The sequence below is a fragment of the Scyliorhinus torazame genome, chromosome 17 (genome assembly GCF_047496885.1).
Source record: "Scyliorhinus torazame isolate Kashiwa2021f chromosome 17, sScyTor2.1, whole genome shotgun sequence".
Taxonomy (NCBI): domain Eukaryota; kingdom Metazoa; phylum Chordata; class Chondrichthyes; order Carcharhiniformes; family Scyliorhinidae; genus Scyliorhinus; species Scyliorhinus torazame.
The window spans coordinates 11,183,352-11,210,615 of record NC_092723.1 but is presented as its reverse complement, the minus strand read 5'-3'; the positions used below and the strand labels follow the sequence as shown (position 1 = coordinate 11,210,615).

The window sequence follows — 27,264 nt, the reverse complement described above, 5'->3', positions numbered from 1 at the left end:
AACGAGAGGCCATAGTTTTAGGCTAAGGGGTGGCAGATTTAAAGCAGAAATGAGGAGGAATTACTTCACACAAAGGGTCATGAACCCGGGTTGCGACTTGTAGGTGGGTCGGCGACAGGTGACAGAAGGGTCACGGAGTTAAGGGTGGCGGTGTTTGTGCGTCCGCTCTCCGCACCTGATTTCCGGGTCCTTCTTGTTTCCTGTCAGGATCACACTGCTCTCCTGCTCAGGCCTCGAAAAAATTGGTGGTTAAGTTTTAGTTGAAGGACTTTGTTTCGTAAATACCTCCCTAGCCTTCCTCGTGGTCAACAGGAATTCTAAATGCAGCCAACAACTTTAATGAAAAAGTCATTGTGGCAGCATTTTGGGTTTGAATCCAGGCACAAGTCCACCCTCTCACTCTGTCGTAAGTGATCCCATGGTGCTGTGCTGAAGACACACGAGCAGTGAGGTTATCGCCCCGAGCACTGGCTGATATATATCCGTGAATTGCATCTTGGACAGGATATTTTAATTATTCTTCGCATTTACTGGGAGCCGAGTAGTGTGTGGCCTTCTAGCTCAGGACCAGAGATTGTTATTAGAGAAAGAATAATGGTCTCAACAAAAAGGATGACGCCTCGCTTCCGTTCCCTCCAGGTTTTCGGCCGCTCTGCTTAACTTTAAAAAAAAGTGATGTAGGGAAGAAATATTAATTCATTCAAGGTTTCTCAAATGCGCATTTTTACTTTCCAATTTATTGCATTTTTCTCTACCTTAAAGGAAACATACATAGCCTAAACAAACAGGACTTTGAGAATTGAACAGTTTCCTGCAGGAAGCTATTATCAACTGGGAGTTTCCTTGAAGCATTGAATTACTTCCTGAGAAAATTATAAAATGAATTCAGAAGACAGCTGCCATTTAAAACAGAGGTAAATAAACTGAAGATAGGAACAGCAGTCAACAGATCCATGTTATCAAAGAAGGTAAATTAGTACGAATTTAACACCCAATTATTAGGCTGCACTGAACAATGCACTAAAGGAACAACTCCAGCAGTCACTTTGTAGGTGGGTTACGAGATGCAAAAAGATCAGCGGGAGGAATGTCTAAGATAACGGTGTGCTGTCTATATATGGATTAGCTCTTTAGAATGCGAAGATATATATATTGTATTTTAAAATAACCCGAGTTAGATTAAAGGGTGAAATGGAGTATTTTATCTCTATTGTGACTCCCCATATAAGCCTTATCACACCTGCCTGTATAGATGACAACTAGGACAAGAGGGACAGATGCTCCAGAAGTCCTGAAAGTCAGCATTACAATAACAAACATATGGAACACTTCTCTCCAGTTCACCTGGGATCTGCTCGGTGCTCCCCGCGTCTCCAATCCCACCACCCCTCCCCCACTTCAAGCAGGTAAGTGAACCGTGTCGGAATCTGAAAATATTTAAAACATTGTCTGGGACAAGAGGAATATTGCAGTCCTAAACCTCTTGTGGGATGGCAGGAGCACTCGAGGGAACTGGAGGACCAGACCACGATTTAATTCAATGGTCTGGTTTATGAAACAAGCGACAGCTCCAGTTCTTGGGGGTAATGATCATTCTGTTTCCAGTGTCTAATCACCAAGTGCAGTTTAATAGCTAATGTAAAGCAGCGTGTGCATACCCTTTATAGACAGGAAAAGCCAGAAATGTGGAGCACTTCCTCCAGCTTCTGAATAAAAAGGCAGGTGCCCAGTGAATTATCTTCATAGACGATGACTAACGTTGTATTTCTATTTCAGAATCCCAGCAGTTGGAAGTTTTTAGACAAAAATCTGGGAATTTATTGATTGTTAACCCAAATTAATTCCTTACTTTCAAACAGAGGTGTTCTCACCTTAATTAAAAGGTCTTAATTACAAGGTTCTTTCAACAATTCCAACAATATTTGGTCAAAATCCCAGAACTATAACATTCAGTTCTGCAATTAAATGCAGAGGATGATTTTTCCCAGAGCAGCAAACCAAAAACGTGATTAGTTATTTCTATCCCCCATCCTCTCATCCGTTTGTTAGGGTCTCCACAAAATTCCATCCCTGACATGCAAGGAAATTGTAAGGAAGTTATCTTCTCCCAAATCGCTGTCTCCATCCAGCCACCATGTTTCCTTAGCTGTTCTTCTCTCCACAACTCTTTGTAGACCAGCCAACAAGGCATCATTGCACCAACACCAGCACCACCTATGGACTGCACCCCCAAGTCCTCCCGATGTAAAATATAGCGGATTAAAGAACATGTATTTATGTAGTGCCTTTCACAAGCTCACAACATCCCATGGAATTTTACAGCCAATAAACAAAGGAAGTTTTACGGGATTTTATATTTGTTTTGAGAAGTATTAGAAATAAGGTATACTCTTAAAGTGGGTTTAATTTAATGTTTCTGTGCCTGGAAAGGGTAACACCTACAGTTAGGTTCATGCTGGACAAAGGGGTTTGTATGTGCGGGGTTGGTTTCAATTCTAACTGAGTTTCTATTGCGCTTGGAGCGATTTCTTTTGAATTTAGTTTTAGCTGGTTATATTGCAGTTTGAGACAAGACACCGGGGAGTGAGTGTCTTTCAACTCTGCCAGACGCTGGGCAAGACAAGAAAGCAGCAAAGAGGCAGATCCCAAAGAACGAGATGCAGTCCAGAAAACCAGGCAATTGGGACCGAAAGGATATCTTAAGACGACTGAAGTTAAGAGAACAGAGACCAAGGTATTGTTCATGAAAATTGAAGGGAAAACAAAGTGTTGTAAGTGAAAGAGACAGCTGCAGTAACCAGAGCTAAAGTGGGAAAGCAGACTCCAGAGGTAAATCAAAATTGTGATGCTATTTTAATAGAGTCTGAGAATTGATAACACAAGCAATTGTGAACAGTTTGTACAGCAGACAAGGCTTAGAAATCCTAAAGGGGACGAGGTATAACCTGGATACTGGATTCATTGTTCAAAGTGGAGGGGAAGCTTTGTTTAAAAGAGTCATTAAAAAAAAAATTTAGAGTACCCAATTAATTGTTTCCAATTAAGGGGCAATTTAGCGTTGCCAATACACATACTCTGCATCTTTGGGTTGTGGGGCGAGACCCACGCAGACACGGGGAGAATATGCAAATTCCACATGGACAGTCGCCCAGAGCTAGGATTGAACTCGGCTCCTCGGAGCTGTGAGGCAGCAGCGCTAACCACTGTTTAAACGGGTCATTCGGAAAACCTGGATTGGATTTTGGATTACAAACTGCATTATTGTGAAAGAAGATTTCAAAGGATGCATTTTGGAGGTGGTGTTTGGAAACTCTCATGTGACAATCATCTGGCGGATTCAGATGAGACATCAACATCAACTGGAATTGTAACATGCTGCTTACATAATCCGCTTTAGAGCTGTTGGCTCAGGGTTAGATACAGGCCAGGGCATTGGGGAAGAACTCTTCTGCTCCTCTTCTCAGACTCTATTAAAATGGCATCACAATTTTGATTTACCTCTGGAGTCTGCTTTCCCACTTTAGCTCTGGTTATTGCAGCTGTCTCTTTCACTCCCAGCACTTTGTTTTCCCTTGAATTTTCATGAACAATACCTTGGTTTCTGTTCTCTTAACTTCAGTCGTCTTTTGCACCTTCCATCTCACTACTGCATTGATGTGTTGGCCTAGATTTTATGCAAGCTTCTGACTCAAAGGGGGAAAGAGTGCTCCTACCAAGCCATGTCTGACACCTGAATCAGCATAGCTGAAGTGCTTCCACAAAATCCTAACTAATTGAACCCAGCAGACTATGCCAGTCACCTCGTGAGAGAAACCGCTCATTAATACACTGTTCCGTGCCAGCTCGCACATGTCACAGGAGCTCAGCTTCCATACTTGGGCAGCAATGCTGTACTCTTCCATTAATGGCTCCTGAGGAAAACATGAAAAGATTACGATTAGAAGTAGCACAGCACATTTCAAATCTACAAACAGATTAAAATCACCAAGAAGGGACCATGTGTCAATCGTCTATACTTGTATTTCTAAAAGTGACTCCTGTAGCCCAAACGTCAGAATTGAAGACCAATTACAGAGGGGACAAATTCTTTAAGTTGTTCTACTTGCACTACCTCAGGGCTGGTTCGAGGTACAATTACTATGCACATGTATGCAATGTTGAATTTCAGGATTTACATCCAGATTGACTTACTGTATGACTGAGATTTTGGGTCACTTATACTGGGTCAATTCGTAGTGCATATAGACATTAAATAAACCTTGAATCAAATACAAGCAAAGTAATTTTCTAAAACTGGATTTAAGCTGACTTGGTTTAATTCCAAATATTTACAGTGGAAATTGGTGAAACTAAATTGAAGTTTCTCAGTGACAATAGTCTGTAATGTAAACAGGCCTTAAAAGCTGTAAATCTAAACTAAAAACACTCAACAATTCCAAACCTACGCAACTCACTTAGAGCTTCTGATCAGGAGTTGGTGGAAACCAACATGACAGGTCAGTCAAATCTCATTCATTTGGGGTAAATGCATGACCTATTTTCCCAGATTTCAGGTGTTTAAAAATAGACACATCTCCAAGGCTTTAAACGGCTTTGTGACCGGTCTCATGTTTTTAATTATAACTTTTAACCCTGACATTTCTTTAATGTTAACAACCATGATCATTTGGGTGTAGTCAATTTGTGGAGACAGTGGAATAGTACCAATAGTCAGCCAGAGGCCCAGGTTAATGCTCTGGGGACAAAGTTCAAAGCCCACCACTGCAGCTGGAGGAATTTAAATTCAAAGAATAAAATCTGGAATTAAAAGCTAGTCTCAGTTAACAATGACCAAAAAAAAGCATTCGCCATTGTTTAATTAATGAAATCTGGGCATGTTCCTGTCCCACTGGCAGGACAGTCACACCAGAGTTGGAGGCACAGTGGGATACAGTCAAGAGGGAGCTGCTCTGCGAGTCCCTAAGAGTTGATTCTGGAATCACGAAATTGCATGGCATCAGATCAAACATGGGCAAGGAAAGCCTGTGCTGATTACCACCCCCGCATCACGGTAGTACAAGTGATTAGCACTGTGGCTTCACAGCGCCAGGGTCCCAGGTTCGATTCCCTGCTGGGTCACTGTCTGTGCGGAGTCTGCACGTTCTCCCCGTGTCTGCGTGGGTTTCCTCCAGGTGCTCCGGTTTCCTCCCACAGTCCAAAGATGTGCAGGTTAGGTGGATTGGCCATGATAAATTGCCCTTAGTGACGAAAAAAGGTTAGGAGGGGTTATTGGGTTACGGGGATAGGGTGGCAGTGAGGGCTTAAGTGGGTCAGTGCAGACTCGATGGGCCGAATGGCCTCCCTCTGCACTGTATGTTCTATCATCCCTCCCCTTCATGTTGAACACCACTTAGCAGAAGCATCAAGTGTGGCAAGGGTACAGAATATGCTCTGGGTAGGGGACTTCAATCTCCGTCAAGAGTGGCTTGGTAGCACCACTATTGGTTGAGCTGGCCGAGTCCTAAAGGACATAGTCTGCTCGTCTGGGTCTGCGACAAGTGATGAGGGAACCATAAAGAAGGGAAAACCTACCTGAAGTCGGCCTCCCCGATCTACCTGTCAAAGACATAGTCCATGAGAGTACTGGTAGGAGTGACCACTACAAATTTCTTGTGGATGAGGAAACCCTCCATTGTGTTGTGTAGAACTACCACTGTGCTAGGTGGGATAAATTTTAAACAGGTCTAGTAACTCAAAGTGGGGATCCATGAAGCGCCACCAGCAGCAGGGGAATTGTATTCAACCAAAATCTGTAACCTCCACTCTACCATTACCATCAACCCGGGAATCAAACCTGCTTCAATGAAGGTTGCAGGAACAGCACCAGGCATACCTAAAATAGTGTCAACCTGGTAAAGCTACAACTTGCATGCCGACCATATCCTATCCACTAAAAGCAGAACGAATCCGACTCGGCCAATTACCGTCTCATCAGTCCATTCTTGGTTATCAGTAAAGTGATGCAGGGTTTTGTTGACAGTGCTATTGAGGGCACTTATTCAGTAATAACCTGCTCTTTTATGCTTAGTTTGTGTTCTGCCAGGTGCACTCAGCTCCTGACCTCATTACAGCCTTGGTTCAAACGTGGACAAAAGGGTTCAACTCCAGAGGCGAGATGAGAGTGACTGCTCTTGACATCAAGGCAGCATTTGAACGAGGGGCAGCACGGTAGCATTGTGGATACACAATTGCTTCACAGCTCCAGGGTCCCAGGTTCGATTCTGGCTTGGGTCACTGTCTGTGCGGAGTTTGCACATCCTCCCAGTGTGTGCGTGGGTTTCCTCCGGGTGCTCCGGTTTCCTCCCACAGTCCAAACATGTGCAGGTTAGGTGGATTGGCCATGATAAATTGCCCTTTTTGTCCAAAATTGTCCTTAGTGTTGGGTGGGGTTACGGGGATAGGGTGGGGGTGTGGGCTTGGGTAGGGTGCTCTTTCCAAGAGCCGGTGCAGACTCGATGGGCCGAATGGCCTCCTTCTGCACTGTAAATTCTATGATAATCAAGGAGCCCTAGCAAAACTGAAGTCAGTGAGAATTGGGGGAAAACTCTCCACTGGTTGGAGTCACACCTAGCACAAAGGAAGTTGGTTGTGGATGTTGGAGGCCAATAATCTCAGTTACGGGACACCACTGCAGCATGTCCTTGGACACGTGTCCTGGGCCCAACCATCTTCAGCTGCCTCATCAATGACCTTCCCTCCATCACAAGATCAGAAATGGGGATATTTGCTGATGATTGCACAATGTCCATCACCATTCAGAACGCCTCAGAAACTAAAACACAATGTATCTTTCAGCAGAAAGACCTGGACAACATCCAGGCTTGGGGCTGATAAGTGGCAAATAACATTCATGCTACACAAGTGCCGGGGAATGACCATCTTCAACAAGTGAGTATTTAACCATTTACACTTGACATGTGGCGTTACCATCGCTGAATCCCCCTCTACGAACATCTTTGACCAGAAACGGAACTCAGAAATACAAATACTGTGGCTACAAGGGCAGATGAGAGGCTGGACATCCTGCGGTGAGTAACTCACCTCCTGACTCTCCAAAGCCTGTCCATCGACTACAAGGCTCAAGTTTGGAGTGTGATGGAATACTCTCCACTTGCCTGGATATGTGCAGCTGCAATAAGACTGGAGAAGCTTGGTACCATTCAGGACAAAGCAGCCGACTGGATTGGCACACCGACCACCACCTTCAACATTCAATCCCTCTGGCCCCAACGAACAGTAGCAGCCGTGTGTACCAAGTAACAGACGCATTGCAGCAACTCACCAAGGCTCCTTCAACAACACCTTCCAAACCCATGACCTCTCCCACCAAGGACAAGGATACCAGATGCATTGGAACACCACCGCCTACAAGTTCACCTCCAAGTCACACACCATCCGAACTTGGAACAATATCGCCGTTCCTTCACTGCCGCTGGGTCAACATCCTAGACTTCCCTTCCTAACAGCACTGTGGGTGTACCTGTACCAATATGACCTGCAACGGTTCACCATCACCTACTCATGTGCAATTAGGGATGGGCAATAAACGCTGGGCCTTACCTGTATTGACCACATCCTGTGAAGGATGAAAAAGAAAGCTAGGAACTAGTTGCCGACTACGGTGCAGAAAGAATTGTGTGGTCTCTATTCCCAACTGGTTGCCTTACCTTGGTAAAGTGGAATTGCAGAGGATCATCAGTTGAGAGAGACACCATTAGGCCTCGGGAGAGATACTCTGGCAGTGGGTTCCTGTGATAACTCAGAAAGAGACTATTGTTGCTCAGGGGGGACATTGCAATCCCGATCTGATCCAGGTAGTACAGATATTGCAGCACCGGAGCCTGCGAATTAGACACGAGCAATGAACATTTCCGAACACGCCAACATTATGAGATCAAATTCACAGAGAGATCTTCAACTTTACATTTTCCAAATGACACATCACTTGAAGAATGCCAGCATGGGAAAATGAAACTATTCCACTCTGATTATCCTACGTGCACATCAAGCACGGGGATTGTTAAAGACTAAAGGTCCCCAAACTGTGCCTCAATGGTAAAATCACTAATTGTTCCATTCCCCAACCAGCCATTTGTCGGGTCTGACTGAAGGAAGGGGAATCAGTGGCAAACTTCAGTCGTTTTTGTGCAGTGGACCTAAGCCAATATCCAAAAATACTATTTACAGTGAGAGAGAGAGAAAATGCTCATCCTCGAAGTCTCAATTCCGATCATTATCCTAAATAACGGTCACTTTCATCAGAACAGTGGCAATTTGTGTATTTTTAGTTTTCCCACACAGAAGTATGAATCAACATTGAGTTAAAAGTATGCCGTGTAATAATAACAACGAATGGTTGAACACATTTTAGGAAATTTATCTATTTCTTATTTTGAAGAACATTTAAAATAAATAACTAAAATATCAGATAAAGGATTGCTAATATTGCATTGTGCAAGATCAGCTCATGTTTTACTTTGCTAAGTGGTTGAAACACCGTTGTTTCATCATAAGGGAGGAGAGGGTGAGAGGAGCCCAGAGGAAATAAATCCAAGGCAAATAGTTCACCTATTCTACTCCTTAGTCCTGCTCTCCTGGGGGTGCTGACACCTTGCTAAAATGGCCAAATTTAAAACCCAAGATGCCGGATTAATAACGGAGCTTGGACAGAACATCATCGGGTTTTCTAAAAGAGGGCAACATATGAGTTTCATCTTGTACTTATCCAGACACTGCCTGGTAGAATTTACAGTGCTGGGCTGAAAGGCCTTAGCTACTTTTGCCTTCCCTAATACAGAGACACTATAACGAATGAAGAGCTTGTCGTACGAGGAACGGTTGAGATCTCTGGGTCTATACTTGTTGGAGTTTAGAAGGATGAGGGGGGGGGGGACCTTATTGAAACTTACAGGATACTGCGAGGCCTGGATAGAGTGGATGTGGAGAGGATGTTTCCACTTGCAGGAAAAACTAGAACCAGAGGACACCATCTCAGACTAAAGGGACGATCCTTTAAAACAGAGATGAGGAGGAATTTCTTCAGCAAGAGGGTGGTGAATCTGTGGAACTCTTTGCCGCAGAAGGCTGTGGAGGTCAATTCACTGAGTGTCATTAGGACAGAGATAGATAGGTTCTTGATTAATAAGGGATCAGGGGTTATGGGTAAAAGGCAGGAGAATGGGGATGATAAAATATCAGCCATGATTGAATGGCGGAGCAGACTCAATGGGCCGAGTGGCCTAATTCTGCGCCTATGTCTTATGGTCTTAAACCAACTATACAAATTTGTAATGCATGAAAAGGCCCAGGCACTTAGTAGGAGCAACAGAAGCCTATTTTCAAGTTTTGAGCAGGGGCATAACATAGGGATGCTCCAACACTTTGCTTTACGCAACCTTTGCAAATGAGAAGATGCTTGGCACAGACTGAGTATGTCACCACATGAAACCTATGTTTGTAACTTCTATAAAAAGTCCATTGGCTGCACTTTAGAGAAGGTATCTTATATAAAACCCAGCTTTCCAGTTCAAATGTCACATCTTTTCAAAAGACCTTAGATAAATCTTAGGTGGTGCATTTGTTCATACCTTTCGGAGCAGAAGACCATGGGAAATATTCTGAGAAAGCATGAACCCGGATATGAGATGGTGGATAGGACCAGCCTCTCCACAATGTGGCCGCAAAACAAACGTATTGAATCCCCTCTTCCTGGAAAAGCAAATAGCAACAATGGTCACAGCTCTGTCCCAACATACTTCTAAATTCACACATTCTTCACTCAGAAGTTTAAGGTTTGAACTCACAAATGCATTTATATTTGGAGGGTGGGCTTTACTGTGCAATCCACTGCGAGAAGGTGTCTCGCCATTGGCCGGTGGCAGGGTCTTCTGGCCCCGCCGTTGTCAACGGGGTTTCCCATTGAACGTACCCCTCGCCGCTGGGAAATCTCACCGGGGCGTTCTGTCGGCAGGACCAGAAGATACTGCCGACGGGAATGACTGGAAAATTCCAGCCATAGAGTGAGACGATGCAAGATTGGAGGGGTACAGGCAGCACGGTGGTTAGCATAGCAGCCTCATGGCGGGTTTGAAATCGGCTCTGGGTCACTGTCCGTGTGGAGTTAGCACATTCTCCCCGTGTTTGCGTGGGTTTCGCCCCCACAACCTAAAGATGTGCAGGGTCGGTGGATTGGCCACGCTAAATTGCCCCTTAATTGGAAAAAATGAATTGGGCAGCCTAAATTTAAGAAAAAAAATATATTTATCTCTTAAAAATTAAAAGTGCTTGTAAGATTTCTTTTTTGATTCACTAAATGGCTATATTTTGATTAATGAAACAGAAGTTCAAAATCATGATCTCGGTAGCACTGTGGTTAGCAATGTTGCTTCACAGCACCAGGGACCCGGGTTCGATTCCCGGTCTGTGCGGAGCCTGAACGTTCTCCCTGTTTGCGTGGGTTTCCTCCCACAAGTCCCAAAAGACGTGCTTGTTAGGTGAATTGGACATTCTGAATTCTCTCTCAGTGTACCTGAACAGGCACCGGAATGTGGCGACTGGGGGCTTTTCACAGTAACTTCATTGCAGTGTTAATGTAAGCCTACATGTGACACTAATAAGAGATTATTCATAAAGATCTTCTATGCTGCATTTGTTTTTATTGCTGTTGACTATAGTGGAGTCAATTTTTTAAATTTAAAGTGAAATTCTATCAAAAAAACAAAGTAAAGTCACAGGTAATATATGTCCCTCCACCAAATATCAAATCAGTTTGGGTCATTCATCAGGGGAAGAAAAAATTATTTTATAAAAGGTGGATACTCGCGAGAAAATTTCATGGAGTCAGTTACAGTTCATAGGTCATAGAATTTACAGTGCAGAAGGAGGCCATTCGGCCCATCGAGTCTGCACCGGCTCTTGGAAAGAGCACCCTACGCAAGGTCAACACCTCCACCCTATCCCCATAACCCAGTTACCCCACCCCACACTAAGGGCAATTTTGGACACTAAGGGCAATTTATCACGGCCAATCCACCTAACCTGCACATCTTTGGACTGTGGGAGGAAACCGGAGCACCCGGAAGAAACCCACACACACACGGGGAGGATGTGCAGACTCCGCACAGAGTGACCCAAGCGGAATCAAACCTGGGACCCTGGAGCTGTAGCCAATTGTGCTATCCACAATGCTACCGTGCTGCCCTCGCAAAGTTGGTCGCAAAGTGAATTTTTAAAATTTGTTTTAAGGTGTGGGGTCAACATGGAAAAGGAGGAAAGGTGATAATCAGGATTCAATGTATGGAGCTTCTGTCAGAGCCAGAACAGTGATATCCAAGCTTATTCCCACTGACTGAGAAACATTATAATAAATGGTGCAGAGGAGTTCTTTAAAGAGGATTCCCTTTAACATTCTGGAGACACTTAAAGGTAAGCTACGGAATGATTGGAAATCAAGCCCATACTTGCGGAGATGATTGAGGACTGTCATGTTCGCATACATGTAGTAAAGGTAATAAGCATAGGGCGGGTTATCATCTTCTGTCCAATTCACAGGTAATGGGCTGTCCGATTTAAAGATGTGGTTTTCTGGCTTGGACTCATCATCAACACTATCGAAGCCCACAACCTGTAAAAGCAGACAATTTCATTCATTGCACGCATTCTTCCAAGTCATTCTCCTTAAAAGCTATTAAAGACAGCACTGGGAATCCTGCAGCACACTGCAAGATAGCCGCATGCCGTTGAATTTATCCCTCAATTCGCAGATCATGGGCATAGCCACAGGGGAATGCGCCAAGCTAACCTCAGTGCTCCATGGAGAGAGGAATTTATAAATTGCACCGAGCGCTGCCCTCAGCCACATTAAAGCTGTTAATTCAACAGCAGTGGAAGGGTTTGAATTATTAAAAAGATCTTCTTTGCTGCATTTGTTTTTTTGTCCATCTGATAAGGAATAACATGCAAGGGTTGAGGAATTAAAAACCCAACATTGTAAAAAGGTTTTTAAAAAAAATATATATTTTAATCAAAATTTTTGGCCAACCATAACAGTACATTGTGTATCTTTTACACAGTAATATAACAATATAAATAACAATGGCCAGTTTTTTTTGAACAAGAAATAAATAATATATAATCAACATCAAAATTAAAAAACAAAACAAAACTAAATGGCAACTGCCTTGTCCAAAATAAATACTCTCCAAAAATACAATTCAGCAGTCCAGAATACAATTACCTATAACAACAACCTATACATATTATACTTATACACTAACATCCCGGAGAGTCCTTCTGGTCTCCCCCCCCCCCCCTGGGTTGCTGCTGCTGTCTTCTTCTTTTCCATTCCCTCTATCTTTCTGTGAGGTATTCGACGAACGTGAACCCTTGAGCCGATCCCCTTAGGGCGAACTTAATCCGTTCCAGCTTTATAAACCCTGCCATGTCATTTATCCAGGTCTCCACACCCGGGGGCTTGGCTTCCTTCCACATCAACAGTATCCTGCGCCGGGCTACTAGGGACGCAAAGGCCAAAACATCAGCCTCTTTCGCCTCCTGCACTCCCGGCTCTTCTGCAACCCCGAATATAGCCAACCCCCAGTTTGGTTCGACCTGGGCCCCCACCACCTTCGAAAGCACCTTTGTCATCCCCACCCAAAACCCCCGTAGTGCCGGACATGACCAGAACATGTGGGTGTGATTCGCTGGGCTTCTCGAGCATCTCGCACACCTATCCTCTACTCCAAAAAATTTACTGAGCCGTGCTCCAGTCATATGCGCCCTGTGTAACACCTTAAATTGTATCAGGCTTCGCCTGGCACACGAGGACGATGAGTTTACCCTACTTAGGGCATCAGCCCACAGCCCCTCCTCAATCTCCTCCCCCAGCTCTTCTTCCCATTTCCCTTTCAGCTCATCTACCATAATCTCCCCCTCGTCCCTCATTTCCCTATATATGTCTGATACCTTACCGTCCCCCACCCATGTCTTCGAGATCACTCTATCCTGCACCTCCTGCGTCGGGAGCTGCGGGAATTCCCTCACCTGTTGCCTCGCAAAAGCCCTCAGTTGCATATACCGGAATGCATGCCCTTGGGGCAACCCATATTTTTCGGTCAGCGCTCCCAGACTTGCAAACGTCCCATCTACAAACAGATCTCTCAATTGTGTTACTCCTGTTCTTTGCCATGTTCCAAATCCCCCATCCATTCTCCCCGGAGCAAACCTATGGTTATTTCTTATCGGGGACCACACCGAGGCTCCCGTCTTTCCCCTATGCCGTCTCCACTGCCCCCAAATTTTCAGAGTAGCCACCACCACCGGGCTTGTGGTGTATTTCTTCGGTGAGAACGGCAACGGCGCCGTCACCATAGCTTATAGGCTAGTCCCCCTGCAGGACGCCCTCTCCACTCTCTTCCACGCCGCTCCCTCCTCTTCTCCCATCCACTTACTCACCATTGAGATATTGGCGGCCCAGTAGTACTCACTTAGGCTCGGTAGTGCCAGCCCCCCCCCTATCCCTACTACGCTGCAAAAAATCCCTTCCTCACTCTCGGGATCTTCCCGGCCCACACAAAACTCATGATACTCTTCTCAATCCTTTTGAAAAAAGCCTTCGTGATCACCACCGGGAGACACTGAAACACAAAGAGGAATCTCGGGAGGACCACCATTTTAACCGCCTGCACCCTCCCTGCCCATGACAGGGATACCATGTCCCATCTCTTGAAGTCCTCCTCCATCTGTTCCACCAACCGCGTTAAATTTAACCTATGCAATGTACCCCAATTCTTGGCTATCTGGATCCCCAAGTAGCGAAAGTCCCTTGTTACCTTCCTCAGCGGTAAGTCCTCTATTTCTCTGCTCTGCTCCCCTGGATGCACCACAAACAATTCACTTTTCCCCATGTTCAGTTTATATCCTGAAAATTCTCCAAACTCCCCAAGTATCCGCATTATCTCTGGCATCCCCTCCGCCGGGTCCGCCACATACAACAACAAATCGTCCGCATACAGAGATACCCGGTGTTCTTCTCCTCCCCTGAGTACTCCCCTCCACTTCCTGGAACCCCTCAATGCTATTGCCAGGGGCTCAATCGCCAGTGCAAACAATAATGGGGACAGAGGACATCCCTGCCTCGTCCCTCTATGGAGCCGAAAATACGCAGACCCCCGTCCATTCGTGACCACGCTCGCCATCGGGGCCCTATACAGCAGCTGTACCCATCTAATATACTCATCTCCAAAGCCAAATCTCCTCAACACCTCCCACAAATAATCCCACTCCACTCTATCAAATGCTTTCTCGGCATCCATCGCCACCACTATCTCCGCTTCCCCCTCTGGTGGGGGCATCATCATTACCCCTAGCAGCCTCCGTATATTTGTATTCAGCTGTCTCCCCTTCACAAACCCAGTTTGGTCCTCATGGACCACCCCTGGGACACAATCCTCTATCCTCATTGCCATTACCTTGGCCAGAATCTTAGCGTCTACGTTCAGGAGGGAAATAGGCCTATAGGACCTGCATTGCAGCGGGTCTTTTTCCTTCTTTAGGAGAAGCGATATCGTTGCCTCTGACGTAGTCGGGGGCAGCTGTCCCCTTTCCCTCGCCTCATTAAAGGTTCACATCAGTAGCGGGGTGAGCAAGTCCACATATTTCCTGTAAAATTCAACTGGGAATCCATCCCGTCCCGGGGCTTTCCCCGCCTGCATGCTCCTAATTCCTTTTACTACTTCCTCCATTTCGATCTGTGCTCCCAGTCCCACCCTCTCCTGCTCCTCCACCTTAGGAAATTCCAGCTGATCCAGAAAGCACATCATTCTCTCCTTCCCTTCCGGGGGCTGAGCTTCATATAATCTTTCATAGAATGCCTTGAACACTCCATTCACTCTCCGCTCCCCGCTCCATCTCTCCCTCCTCATCCCTCACTCCCCCTATTTCCCTCGCTGCTCCCCTTTTCCTCAATTGGTGGGCCAGCAACCTGCTCGCCTTCTCCCCATATTCGTACTGTACACCCTGTGCCTTCCTCCACTGTGCCTCTGCAGTACCCGTTATCAGCAAGTCAAATTCTACGTGTAGCCTTTGCCTTTCCCTGTACAGTCCCTCCTCCGGTGCCTCCGCATATTGCCTGTCCACCCTCAGAAGTTCTTGCAGCAACCGCTCCCGTTCCCTACTCTCCTGCTTTCCTTTATGTGCCCTGATTGATATCAGCTCCCCTCTAACCACTGCCTTCAGCGCCTCCCAAACCACTCCCACCTGGACCTCCCCATTATCATTGCGTTCCAAGTACTTTTCAATACACCCCCTCACCCTTAGACACACACCCTCATCCGCCATTAGTCCCATGTCCATTCTCCAGGGTGGACGCCGTTCTTTTTCCTCCCCTATCTCCAAGCCCATCCAGTGTGGAGCGTGATCCGAAATAGCTATAGCCGTATACTCCGTCCCCCTCACCTTCGGGATCAACGCCCTTCCCAAAACAAAAAAGTCTATTCGCGAATAAACTTTGTGGACATAGGAGAAAAACGAAAACTCCTTACTCCTAGGTCTGCTAAATCTCCATGGGTCTACTCCTCCCATCTGCTCCATAAAGTCTTTAAGCACCTTGGCTGCTACCGGCCTCCTTCCAGTCCTGGACCTCGATCTGTCCAGCCCTGGTTCCAGCACCGTGTTAGTAAAAAGGTTTTTTTAATCCATTGTAGCATCTACATGATCCCTCCCCAAAACGTTCAACTCATTCTGCTAAGAGCACAGAATTGCAGGTTAATTTCCCCACTGATAGTCAAGTTCAGTTGATTATTTCTTGAACTTAACTCCCTGATATTTAGCAGCTGTTTACATGACATGAACTAAACATGATTAGAGTAGCCTGATCAAAGTGACTTTGAGAGCATGCAACACAGAGATTCAAGTAGCTCCAGAAGAGGAGTGAGATAATGTAGGTTTCTCTCTTTTGACAGAATTTTAATTCTTACTTAATTCTTAACACTTAATTCTTACGAAGCAAATAAAATCAAAATGCAAAAAAGGCAGAATTTTGGAACTGTGAAATATAAAACAGTGATAACAATGTTTCAACTCACAACTCAAACTGAAGCAACTTGATGTTTCTTTTTGAGAGAATGCTCCAGCCTTGGGTTATGTAGCAGAAATAATAGCAATGACTGAAATCTAGGTTGGGTATTACAATTCCCTGCCTCAATCATTGTCCCTGCCTCAATGATTGTCAAGTGGCACAAGCCGTAGCTTCCATTCTAGAGCCAAGTCATTCGCACAAAGTCACTCTCCTCCCACTTGAGTTACATATTCAATATACTCACGTGCTGAAGGAACAGGTGAAGCTCTGGGTGACTGCGTGGATTAATTGTCGCTTCAAAGATGGGAATAAAAATGTTCTCCAGCATGTCTTGGAAATTGCTCAGCTGTTTCTTTGTGCGGAAGACATCACTAAATGCAATTGAATACGAAGTTGAATAGCTCATTATAGCAATTCTACAGCATCCGTTACCTCAACAGAGCAGAGCGGATTTCCAGCAAGTCCTGAAAGGTTTACTTCAATGTTTTGCAGAATCACATGCTTATTAATGGTTCTAAACTATTTTTAAAAAGTCCCTTGTGCTGAAACATATACAGCAATTCTTATTTTTAAAAAAAATTTAGAGTACCCAATTAATTTTTTCCAATTGAGGGGCAATTTAGCTCAGCCAATCCACCTACCCTGCACATCTTTGGGTTGTGGGGGCGAAACCTATGCAAATACAGGGAGAATGTGCAAACTCCACACGGACAGTGACCCAGAGCCGGGATCGAACCTGGGACCTCGGCGCCGTGAGGCTGCAGTGCTACCCACTGCGCCAGCGAGCAATTCTTATTCTTGATCATGTTATGAATAGTTTACACATTAGTGGTTTTCTCAATGGGAAGTTGAAATAATAGATTGATTAGCTCTTAATAATAATAATAATAATAATCACTTATTATCACAAGTAGACTTCAATGAAGTTACTGTGAAAAGCCCCTAGTCACCACATTCCAGCGCCTGTTCGGGGAGGCCGGTACGGGAATTGAACCCGCGCTGCTGGCATTGTTCTGCATTACAAGCCAGCTGTTTATTTCTTTAGGGTTCATCTGGGTTTGCTTTGCATTACAGCATGCAGACTGCAGTAACTCGCCAAACTACTAAGCCTAAATAAGCATTTTTCCTCGGATGGTGATGTCTAGCACGAGAAGACATAGCTTTAAAATTGAGGGGAGATAGATATAAGACAGATGTCAGAGGTAGGTTCTTTACTCAGAGAGTAGTAAGGGAGTGGAATGCCCTGCCTGCAACAGTAGTGGACTCGCCAAAACTAAGGGCATTCAAATGGTCATTGGATAGACATATGGACGATAAGGGAATAGTGCAGATGGGGTTTAGTGGTTTCACAGGTCGGCACAACATCGAGGGCTGAAGGGCCTGTACTGCGCTGTAATGTTCTATAAAGACTGTGTGTACAACAACTGAGGGCAGAGTTGAATATCAGGTGTGCCATATAAGCCAACTAAAATGTTTTGCCCACATTCAATTTCACCCCCGTCAAGTTTGGGCAATGCCTTGATTTAAGATGAAAGATAAGCTGGAGCTTAAGTAACTTGTGGCTTTACAGCACATGCTAATACTTACAAAAGCCGTGGTACCTGCACCAACCAGCACACATTGTTGGAGTAGACTTTGTGTTTCACCGCCCACTTTGCCAACCGATCCCATTCATCTCGGGAGCGGCCATATATAGACAAGCGCAGCTCAGCATTCTGGTACTTACTTTCTTCAAGATCTTCCATCACTTCCTGTGAGGTACAAGAAAAAGAATTGGCAGCTGTCTTGTTACAATTCTGAATATTTTTCAAAGCAGATGTTTTCTTCCCTTCCCTTTCTTCAAGAGTTTCCAGCACAACCCACCACCCCAGATCCTCCACACTCAGGCTGCACTGATCCTGTTAAAAATGTTGGCCGAATGTTTCTGGGCATTTATTGCCCATCCCCAATTGCCTTTGAGAAGGTGTTGGTGAGCTGCCTACTTGAACCGCTGCAGTTCCTGTGGTTAAGCTACTCCCACACAGTTGTTAGGGAGGGATTTTCAGTAGAGTACTTTTGTAACCAATCAAATTTCAATTGCACATTTGCTGGTTTGTGCTGCTTGAAACAGAGGGCTCCGAATTTCGGAAAGGGCCGCTGTTGACCCACTAGGAGATTAGTCCAAAACCAGAGTACCAAGATCTGTTAAACTCAGCAATTTAAATTTCATGACATAAAACAAGGATATGGATTTAACCTTCATATGTGGGTCAAAGGCTGCATGGTATACAGCCATATGGCCCACAAAGACAAAAGCTTGAGCACGTCTGCACGACTCAAAAATCACGGGGAGGTTGTAGCATAGCGGTACTGTCACTGGACTAGTAATTCAGACACCCAGGGTAATGCTTTGGGGAACCTGGGTCCAAATCCCACCTTGGCACATGGTGAAATTTGAATTCAATAGAATGAATGAATTAAAAAAAAATCCAACATCGACCAAGGCCTCTTCCATATGTTAGTATAAAGCACAGATGAACAGTTTGCCCATCATTGTCATCTCTGTTCAGCATAGGCATTGAGATTTAACACCCCCCTCTTCAGCGAGAACATGGAAGATTTCCTTGAGATCATTGTGAAAATTCAGGTAATTTATACATTATAGCCGTGCTTTTAATTTCAATAGGAAATATAAGTGGTGGCAGCATTGTGCTGGAGTCAAGCACATTATACACCACAGAATGGCAAGACGATGGTTTGTCATGTGACTATCCATGTATTAATGTCACAACCTCTATCACAAGAAGCTGCTCAATGATAGTGCCCAGTTACTCTCCTGCAGCTGGGTAGAGGAAAATCAATCGGTTGCCCATGTTCATGGTGTGTAACAAGCACGGTAGCGCAGTGGTCAGCACTGTTGCCTCACAGCGCCAGGGACCCGGGTTCAATTCCCGGCTTGGGTCACTGTCTGTGCGGAGCCTGCACGTTCTCCCCGTGTCTGCGTGGGTTTCCTCCGGGTGCTCCGGTTTCCTCCCACGAGTCCCAAAAGAAGTGCTGTTGGGGGAATTGGACATTCTGAATTCTCCCTCTGTGTACCCAAACAGGCACCGGAATGTGGCGACTGGGGGCTTTTCACAGTAACTTCATTGCAGTGTTAATGTAAGCCTACTTGTGACAATAAAAGGTTATTATTATGAATCATAGAATTTACAGAGCAGAAGGAGGCCATTCGGCCCATTGTGTCTGCCCCACCCCTTCAAAAGAGCACCTTACCTAAGGCCACGCCTCCACACTATCCCCATAACCCCACCTAACCTTTTGGACACTAAGGGCAATTTAGCATGGCCAATCCACCTAACCTGCACATCTTTGGGGTGTGGGAGGAAACCGGAGCACCCGGAGGAAACCCACGCAGACACGGGGAGAACGTGCAGACTCCGCACAGACAGTCACCCGAGGCCGGGATTGAACTCGGGTCCCTGGAGCTGTGAGGCAGCAGTGCTAACCACTGTGCCACCATACCGCACTTTTATTTAACAAGGGAGAAAGTATTAAACAAAGAAAAAAAAAACACAACCCACAAAACGTCCACGGCTCTTTAAAGTCACCTTTATAATGTGACCAAAATATTTGCCTTCAATGCAATTATCGGTCTTGATGAAAATCTCACGAAGAATCGATTCACCAATTGGGTTGTACTTGGCATTGAATTTATCAAACCGATGAAAAGTATTTCGATCCTAGAACAGAAAATTAACATTTAGGAAATCAAAACTCTTGACATTTTAAATCAAGGACAGATCGACACCAATCACTCCACAATCCCTCCCTACCCACTCATACAGTTTCCAACCTCAGTTGCATTAAGCTACAAATCAACAATTGACTACACTGTGGCCCATGGAATGAAATAATGCAGATAATTAGCAATGGAATAATCATCACTGATGGTTTCCTGTTACTGCCTTAAGGGCAGCTCAGAAAAGTGGTAAGGAGATCTGCCTGACTTGTCAGCTGAGGAAGTGCACAGCCTGGTCAGAAAACAAAAACAGACAAACCAAGGAGTTCAGAAGCAAAGAAATTGTGGAATTTAAGTTTGGGGCGTGGTGTAGCCCAATTAAACTTCACCACCAGACTAAAGAACTGACTTTGTATCTTGGGTTTAATTTTGTGGCTTTTTGTGCATGTTCAAGAGATTGCAAAAGGTATTGCGCGAGATTGAAACTCACTCATGAACACATTAACTTGCAGAGGTAAAATTTGGCCCCTTATCTCACCAGCCTGGAAAATACGATTTATTCGTAATATTGGCTACTGTGCAGAATAGGATAAGCACCAGTAACCATGGAAGAGATGTTTTAATAGATGACGGCGTTTCAACAGAGGACGATGCTTTTCCCATTACAGTTAAAAATGGAAAATCATTAAAACACAGAAAAGGTGTTGGCCCTGGATTCTTGGGGGACACAAAGTACACTGGAAAATGGCTGCTTTACTACATCTGCCAACTTAGGACAGTTGGCAATCTTGAGGGGCAAGTTAAATTTGCCCAAATTAGCAAAGGATGACCAAGAACTGGATAAAGGATAAAATGAAAATAAATTAGCAAGAAATATATGAACATTGTAAGAACTTCTACAAGTTTGCAAAAAGAAAGAGGTCAGCCAAAGCAAACAGTTTCTTTAGCGGCAGAAACAGGAGATGTTACAATTAGGAAATTACAATAAGGAAATGGCAACAGAGATGTTCAACAAATATTTTGACCCATTTTTCACAATAGAAGACAAAACACTAAGGAACTAACTAAAAGCCATTAATATTAGTAAAAAGTACAAGAGAACTTAACAGGGTTATAAGCTGGCAAATTCTCTGTGATGTAGACCACGATGCTCAGGGTTTTTGAAGTGGAGATGCCGGCGTTGGACTGGGGTGAGCACAGTACGAAGTCTTACAACACCAGATTAAAGTCCAACAGGTTTGTTTCGATGTCACTAGCTTTCAGAGGTGAACCTGAGGAAGGAGCAGCGCTCCGAAAGCTAGTGACATCGAAACACACCTGTTGGACTTTAACCTGGTGTTGTAAGACTTCGTACAGGGTTTTTGAAGATGCAGCTACAGAAATTACATATATATTCATTTTTGATTTTAATTCCTTAAATTCTAGAACAATCCCACAGATTGGGAGGTAGCAAATGTAACCCTACTACTTAAGAAAGGAGGGAGATTAAAAAAAACATGGAACTACAGACTAAGTTTGACATTGGTAGAAGGAGAAATGCTAGAATCCATTAAGGACATGGTAACATGATTCGGCAGAGTTAACATGGTTTATGAAAGAAAAATTGTTTGACAAATCTATTAAAAGGTTTTTCTTTTTTTTGCAGCTTAGCCAAGGTGCTCCTTCCCAGTGACAAGCCTGGGTTAAAGGAAAGAGAATCCTAGATAGGAGATTTAGGAACTGTGGGGAGGCAGAAACCCAACTGCCTTGCCACCGCAAGGTTGCAACTGTGGGATATCGAGAGTGCAATCTGGAATTGCGGCTGACACTGGGTGGGTCGGAAGCCTCACCTCCCTCCCTCTCCTGATCCCTGGAAACTTGCTGGGATGCTACCGCCCCGATTGCCTGCTCGTCGCAGGGCTCAGAAACTGGACGAACAACTTCAGGACCAAATAAAATCCAACCAGCACCATCTCTTTTGCAAATGGTTTATGGGGTCAGAAAGCCTACTCACACTTGTCAGCTGGTAATACTAACTTACTTAACTGTGAAATAGCTTGACTATATCTCATAGAACAGCATCTGTAAGATTCAATTTTAGTTTTTAAATTCCCAGATTTTTAAAATGATCCCCACCAGTTTTAATGGACTTTAATTGATAATTGGTCGACTTATGAACTTGTAAGTTGCCTTTTCTTATCCAGCACATCAAAATATCAAGCCAAAGACTAGGATTTTAAATTGCTTGGGTGGACGCACACCCCACGCGAAAGCACGTGAAATCGTGCGGGGAGACGCCTGCCGTGTGTCCAATCTCATCCCGCACTCGGGCAGTATTTTGGTCGGCGGGCATGAGGGAGCGTGGGAAGCACGGCCAACGATCAAATAGACAATTTAGCCCATCAAGGGGCCAATTGAACACAATTTTATGGTTGGCAGATGGGCCGTTTGGCCAGGTGACCTTTACGTTTTAGGTGCAACCTTGATCCAGGGTGGGGTGAAATGCCGGAGCTGAAATAAAATTTTAAAAGATGTCGGGGGATAGAGGTTTGTGTTTGAACACACTCTGCGGGGTGACACGGTGGCACAGTGGTTAGCACTGCGGCCTCATGGCACCGAGGACCCAGGTTCGATCCCGGCTATGGTCACTGTCCGTGTGGAGTTTGCACATTCTCCCCATGTTTGGGTGGGTTTCGCCCCCACAACCCAAAGGTGTACAGGGTCAGTGGATTGGCCACGCTCAATTGCCACTTGATTGGAAAAAAATGAATTGGGTACTCTAAATTTAAAAATGGTTTGAAAAAAAAATGTAAATAAAAGAATACTCTTTGCATACTTTTTCCATTGCAAATTATTTTTTTTTAAAAACAGGTTAGCAGCTCCCCAAGGTAGCACCACAGCAGCCGGCCCCCGAGGAAGCACTTTAAAAGTGCTAGCCTGCATCCTCCATTTTCCTGACAATGCTCTCCCCAGCAGCGCTGAGCTTCTCCCAGCATGGGCTGCCTGATCAATTGGCCAGCCAGTGTGAAATCGCCTTTTGCAGCTGACCACAGCAGTGAGTGAGTTTCACGCTCACTTCCAAGCCAGACGAATGCACGGACAAAATATTCAGGCCATCGAAATAATGATGATATTTTTTGATATATCTAGTCTGCTGCCTATGTGGTGTTATAACAAGAGGGGTTTCCATTTAACCCTTCAAATCCATATTCAGACACTCCTCTTATTTCTCTTCCAGGTTTTTCTAAGTGTTTCTGTTTGATTAAGATAGGAACGTAGGAGATATGAACAGCAGTAGACCATTCAATCTGTTGAACCTGCTCCACTCTTCAAACATGTCCAGGCCAATCATCGACCTCTACATCATTTTTCCTTAGTCTCCCCATATCGCTTGAAGTCATTATTCTCCAGAAATGTATCAACTTCTTTCTTGAACACGTTCAGTGATTGAGCTTCCACAACCCTTTGGTGTCGGGAATTCCAATGATCCACCACAGCAATGATGAAAAGATTCCTCCTCATCTAATTATTGAGTGGCCTGCCCCTTATTCTGAAATTGTCTCTCCCTAGTTCTAGACTAATCAGCCAGGGGAAACAACCCATCAACGTCTACCTTATCTCATCCTGTAAGAATTTTGTAAATTTCAATGGGGGGGGTCACCTCTCACTGTAGATTACAGGCCCAGTCTGGTCAACCTTTTCTCACAAGACAATCGAGTTACTCTGGTGAACCTCCACTCTCTCTATGACATGCATATCCTTCCTTGGGTAAGGAGGCCAAAACTGCGCACAGTAATCCAGCTGTAGTCTCGCCAAGGTTCTAAACAACTGCACCAAGACATCTTTACTCCCGAATAATGGGCAAGGTCAGATTTGTTTTGAATCTCACCTGCACCCATGCAAGGAATGAAATGTTTGTCATTATTTTCCCCCCATTACCAGAATTTAATATCCAGAAGTATAGACTGAGAAATTGCAGGCCTTGCGATCTATTAACTTCAGTCGCGACTTCAGTTACTAGTGGAGATACAGCACCTTAACAACTGCTGTTAGTCACATCCATCCTGGCCACAAGACAATCTACATATATTACTGGAGCAAACTTTGCCCCCATTCCTTTTCAACCATTTTAACTCAGTAGCATTTATTCTCCTCATACTTTCCGTGAGAAAGAGGAAATCTCTCAAATTAAAAAAGTTTAAGAAAACGGCTTCACCTCATGTAAGGAAGCAACGATGACAGCTACTAACATTAGCTGTCGCTCGGTGTTAGCCCTAACAAAGGAGGCAGAATCTGACTATTTGAAGCTCCTGCAAAGTCAACAGTCAGTAGACACCGGCAGAATGACTGATCATTCATGCACAAAATAAATGGCGAGTCAGCGAGAGGTATTTACAGAGCTCAATGTCTTAGTACTAAATACTTGACAAACAGGGAAACATATCAAAACCATGAGGGCCTGAAGCACATCAATACCACTGTACAGAAACATTTCTCTCCCCCCCCCCCTGTACAGAAGGCGGCTTTGTCTCAATTTCTTCACTGTTTTGTTAATTAGGTCCCTCTTCTCTGATCCTTTGTACATTTCTTCATGGTTTGTGAGCTTACTCTCCTTTGATCCCTTGTGCAATCACTGTTCTCCAAATGGACGTGTGTCCCAGTTCCAATGCATTCCTCTTTGCAGCAGATACAACATACATGAGAGCAGTATGGGTTATTTGCTTTTAGAATTCCCCCGAGTGCCCCTTAAAACGCTTCAGCTATAATTGGAGTGACAACCTTTGTGGGGAATTTGTAACAAGAATTTGACATTATGATGATGGGATGGCAGGCCTGGAGGACAAACTTAGATCATCGCAAGTTAAGCAAAGAGGCAAAATTCACAGTGGAGGAGATATTGGGATTGCTATTAAGTTGTTGGAAATTTAAGAAATGCCATCTGTCTTTCATATTATATAATACACACATGTTACAGGGCAGAGCTTTTAGCATGGTAGTACTTGGCATCAGTACTCCAACAAAGTGATTCAATGAGCAAGAATCCACCTCCAAATGGGAGAGGATCCAAGCTCAGCTGTGTTAACAGAGACAAGTGGAAATACGGCCATCTCAGGCCATCACTATCTCTGTAGCCTCTAGGCAGCTCCTTGAAAGTCTGAGAGAATGTCACAGACTACTTCCAAACCAGCTCAGCTGAGCAATGCAACACATTGGTGGCTCAATTTTATTTCAACTATGAGTGCATTTCTAAGGAATAAAATGAACATTGAAAATGTTGAATAGCTCATGTATCATGGGCTTTTAGAAACACACATCAGTTATCCAACCTGAATAGCATCTGCACTGTTCAGCAGCCACTTTGTTCATTCCGACAATAGTGGCTAAGAATGTGAGAATGGTCAATAAAATTAGTGCTCCTACAATAACTAATACTTACAAACTTAGAACTTATTTCCTAATATGAAATTAATTTTGCAGCAGATTCAGGAAATGACAAGTTATCACATAAGCACTGTGGTTAGCACGTCTGCCTCACAGTGTCAGGGACCCAGGTTCAATTCCAGCCTTGGGTGAACATGTGGAGTTTGCACGTTCTCACCATGTCTGCGTGGGTTTCCTCCGGGCGCTCCAGTTTCATCCCACAGTCCTAAGATGTGCGGGCTAGGTGGATTGGCCATGCTAAATTGTCCTTTGGTGTCCAAAAGGCTAGGTAGGTTTACGGGGGAGTGGGCCTAGTTAGGGTGCTCTTTCAGATGGTAGGTGCAGGCTCGATGGGCCGAATGGCCTTCTTCTGCAGTTTAGGGGTTCTATGAATCTATGAACTGCCTATTAAGCATCACGGTACACCTTTAATTAAAACTCTGTAAATCAGGATCTCTGCAAAATGAGTAATTGTTCTCTGCAATGTTGGGCAGTCCAGGCAAACTAATGAACAAATCTCCTAGGCAGCTAAAATGATCAAGTGCTCAAAAGATTTAGTCAGTTGTAAGAAAGTAAAATAACCGATGAATGAATGTGAACAGCCAAGATTCATGGTGCAAGACGCCACCAAGGTTAGAAAGGTTAAAAGACACTGGGTGGATTTATTGATTGTTTGTCAATGTCAATTCCAGTGAGCAAAGGGGGGGGGGGGAGGAGGAAGAGAGAGAGAGAGAGAGAGAGAGAGAGAGAGAGAGAGAGAGAGAGAGAGTTCAGACGATCAAAATAAACGTGCTGCCCAGATATCTCTTCCTACTAAGATCCATCCCGATCTACATCCCCAAGGCCTTTTTCAACTACAACAAAATCCAGAGGAGAGCTAGCCCACCCAAACCTACAATTCTACCACTGGGCAGCGACAACGGAAAGAGTGAGGGGATGGGTAAAGGAGCCACAGTGCGCGCGGAATAGGCCTCCTGCAAGGGGACCTCTCTCCGGGCCCTCGCCACGGCGGCACTCCCATCCCCGCCCAAGAAACACCCCAGCCCAGTGGTGATAGCCACCCTCCCAACGTGGAACCAACTACGGCAGCAATTCAGACTGACCGAAACGTCAAACAAAGCCCCAATCTGCAATAACCACAGGTTCACACCAGCACTCACTGCCGCCACCTTCAGGACGGGGGGACATTGACAGTCAAGGACCTATACACTGACGGTAGGGTCACAACACTTGAAGAACTGACTCAGATTTTCCAACCAGCTAAAGGCAACAAACTCAGATACTGGAAGCTTAAAAACTTCCTCCGGAAGGAGACAAGGACGTATCCGCGACCACCACGACAGACACTATTAGAAGAGCTACTGGCATCCTAGGCAGAGGAAACTGTAGACATGTACGAACGACTGCGAGAGAGGGCCGACACCAAACTGGACAAGACAAGGAGGAAATGGGAGGAAGACTTGGGGTTCGAAATAGGGTGGGGATTCTGGAGCGAAGCACTGCACAGGATCAACTCTACCTCCACATGGGTTAGCCCTGTTGCCTCACGGCGCCGAGGTCCCAGGTTCGATCCCGGCTCTGGGTCACTGTCCATATGGAGTTTGCACATTCTCCCCATGTTTGCGTGGGTTTCGCCCCCCACGACCCAAAGGTGTGCAAGCTAGCTGGATTGGCCACGCTAAATTGCCCCTTAATTGGAAAAAATGAATTGGGTACTCTAAATTTATTTTTAAAAACTCTAGGCTCAACCTAGCGCAGCTAAAAGTGGTACACAGAGTCCACTTGACCAGAACCCGAATGGGCGCCCATTTTGAGGGGTCCGCCCTCACCACCCCTCAAAAATAGGAGTTGAAAATACCCCCCCCCCCATTGTTTTAAAACAGGAATAAGTAAATAGATGGTTTAAAGTTTCAACATCCTAAGTGGAAGAAAAACAATTTAAACATTTTTAGGTTCTGGAGAAGGCGAGTTGGAGACAGAATAAGATGACTCATGATTTTAAAATACACTGTTAATTTGAGAAGAAAATAAA

General features: G+C 44.8%; 1 protein-coding gene across 3 annotated transcripts in view; it reads right to left on the bottom strand.

Moving 5' to 3' along the window:
* LOC140393710 (AMP deaminase 2-like) overlaps positions 1-27,264 on the bottom strand; it is a 190,094-nt gene that overhangs the window by 8,219 nt on the left and 154,611 nt on the right. For all 3 annotated transcript variants that reach the window (XM_072480020.1, XM_072480019.1, XM_072480021.1), the window contains exons 11-17: positions 19,702-19,833; positions 17,702-17,865; positions 16,359-16,485; positions 11,499-11,662; positions 9,627-9,747; positions 7,707-7,880; positions 3,801-3,911 (exon numbers count right to left, since the gene is read on the bottom strand). In XM_072480020.1, the coding sequence (XP_072336121.1) occupies positions 3,801-3,911; positions 7,707-7,880; positions 9,627-9,747; positions 11,499-11,662; positions 16,359-16,485; positions 17,702-17,865; positions 19,702-19,833 (993 nt within the window). The remainder of the gene's footprint in view (positions 1-3,800; positions 3,912-7,706; positions 7,881-9,626; positions 9,748-11,498; positions 11,663-16,358; positions 16,486-17,701; positions 17,866-19,701; positions 19,834-27,264) is intronic.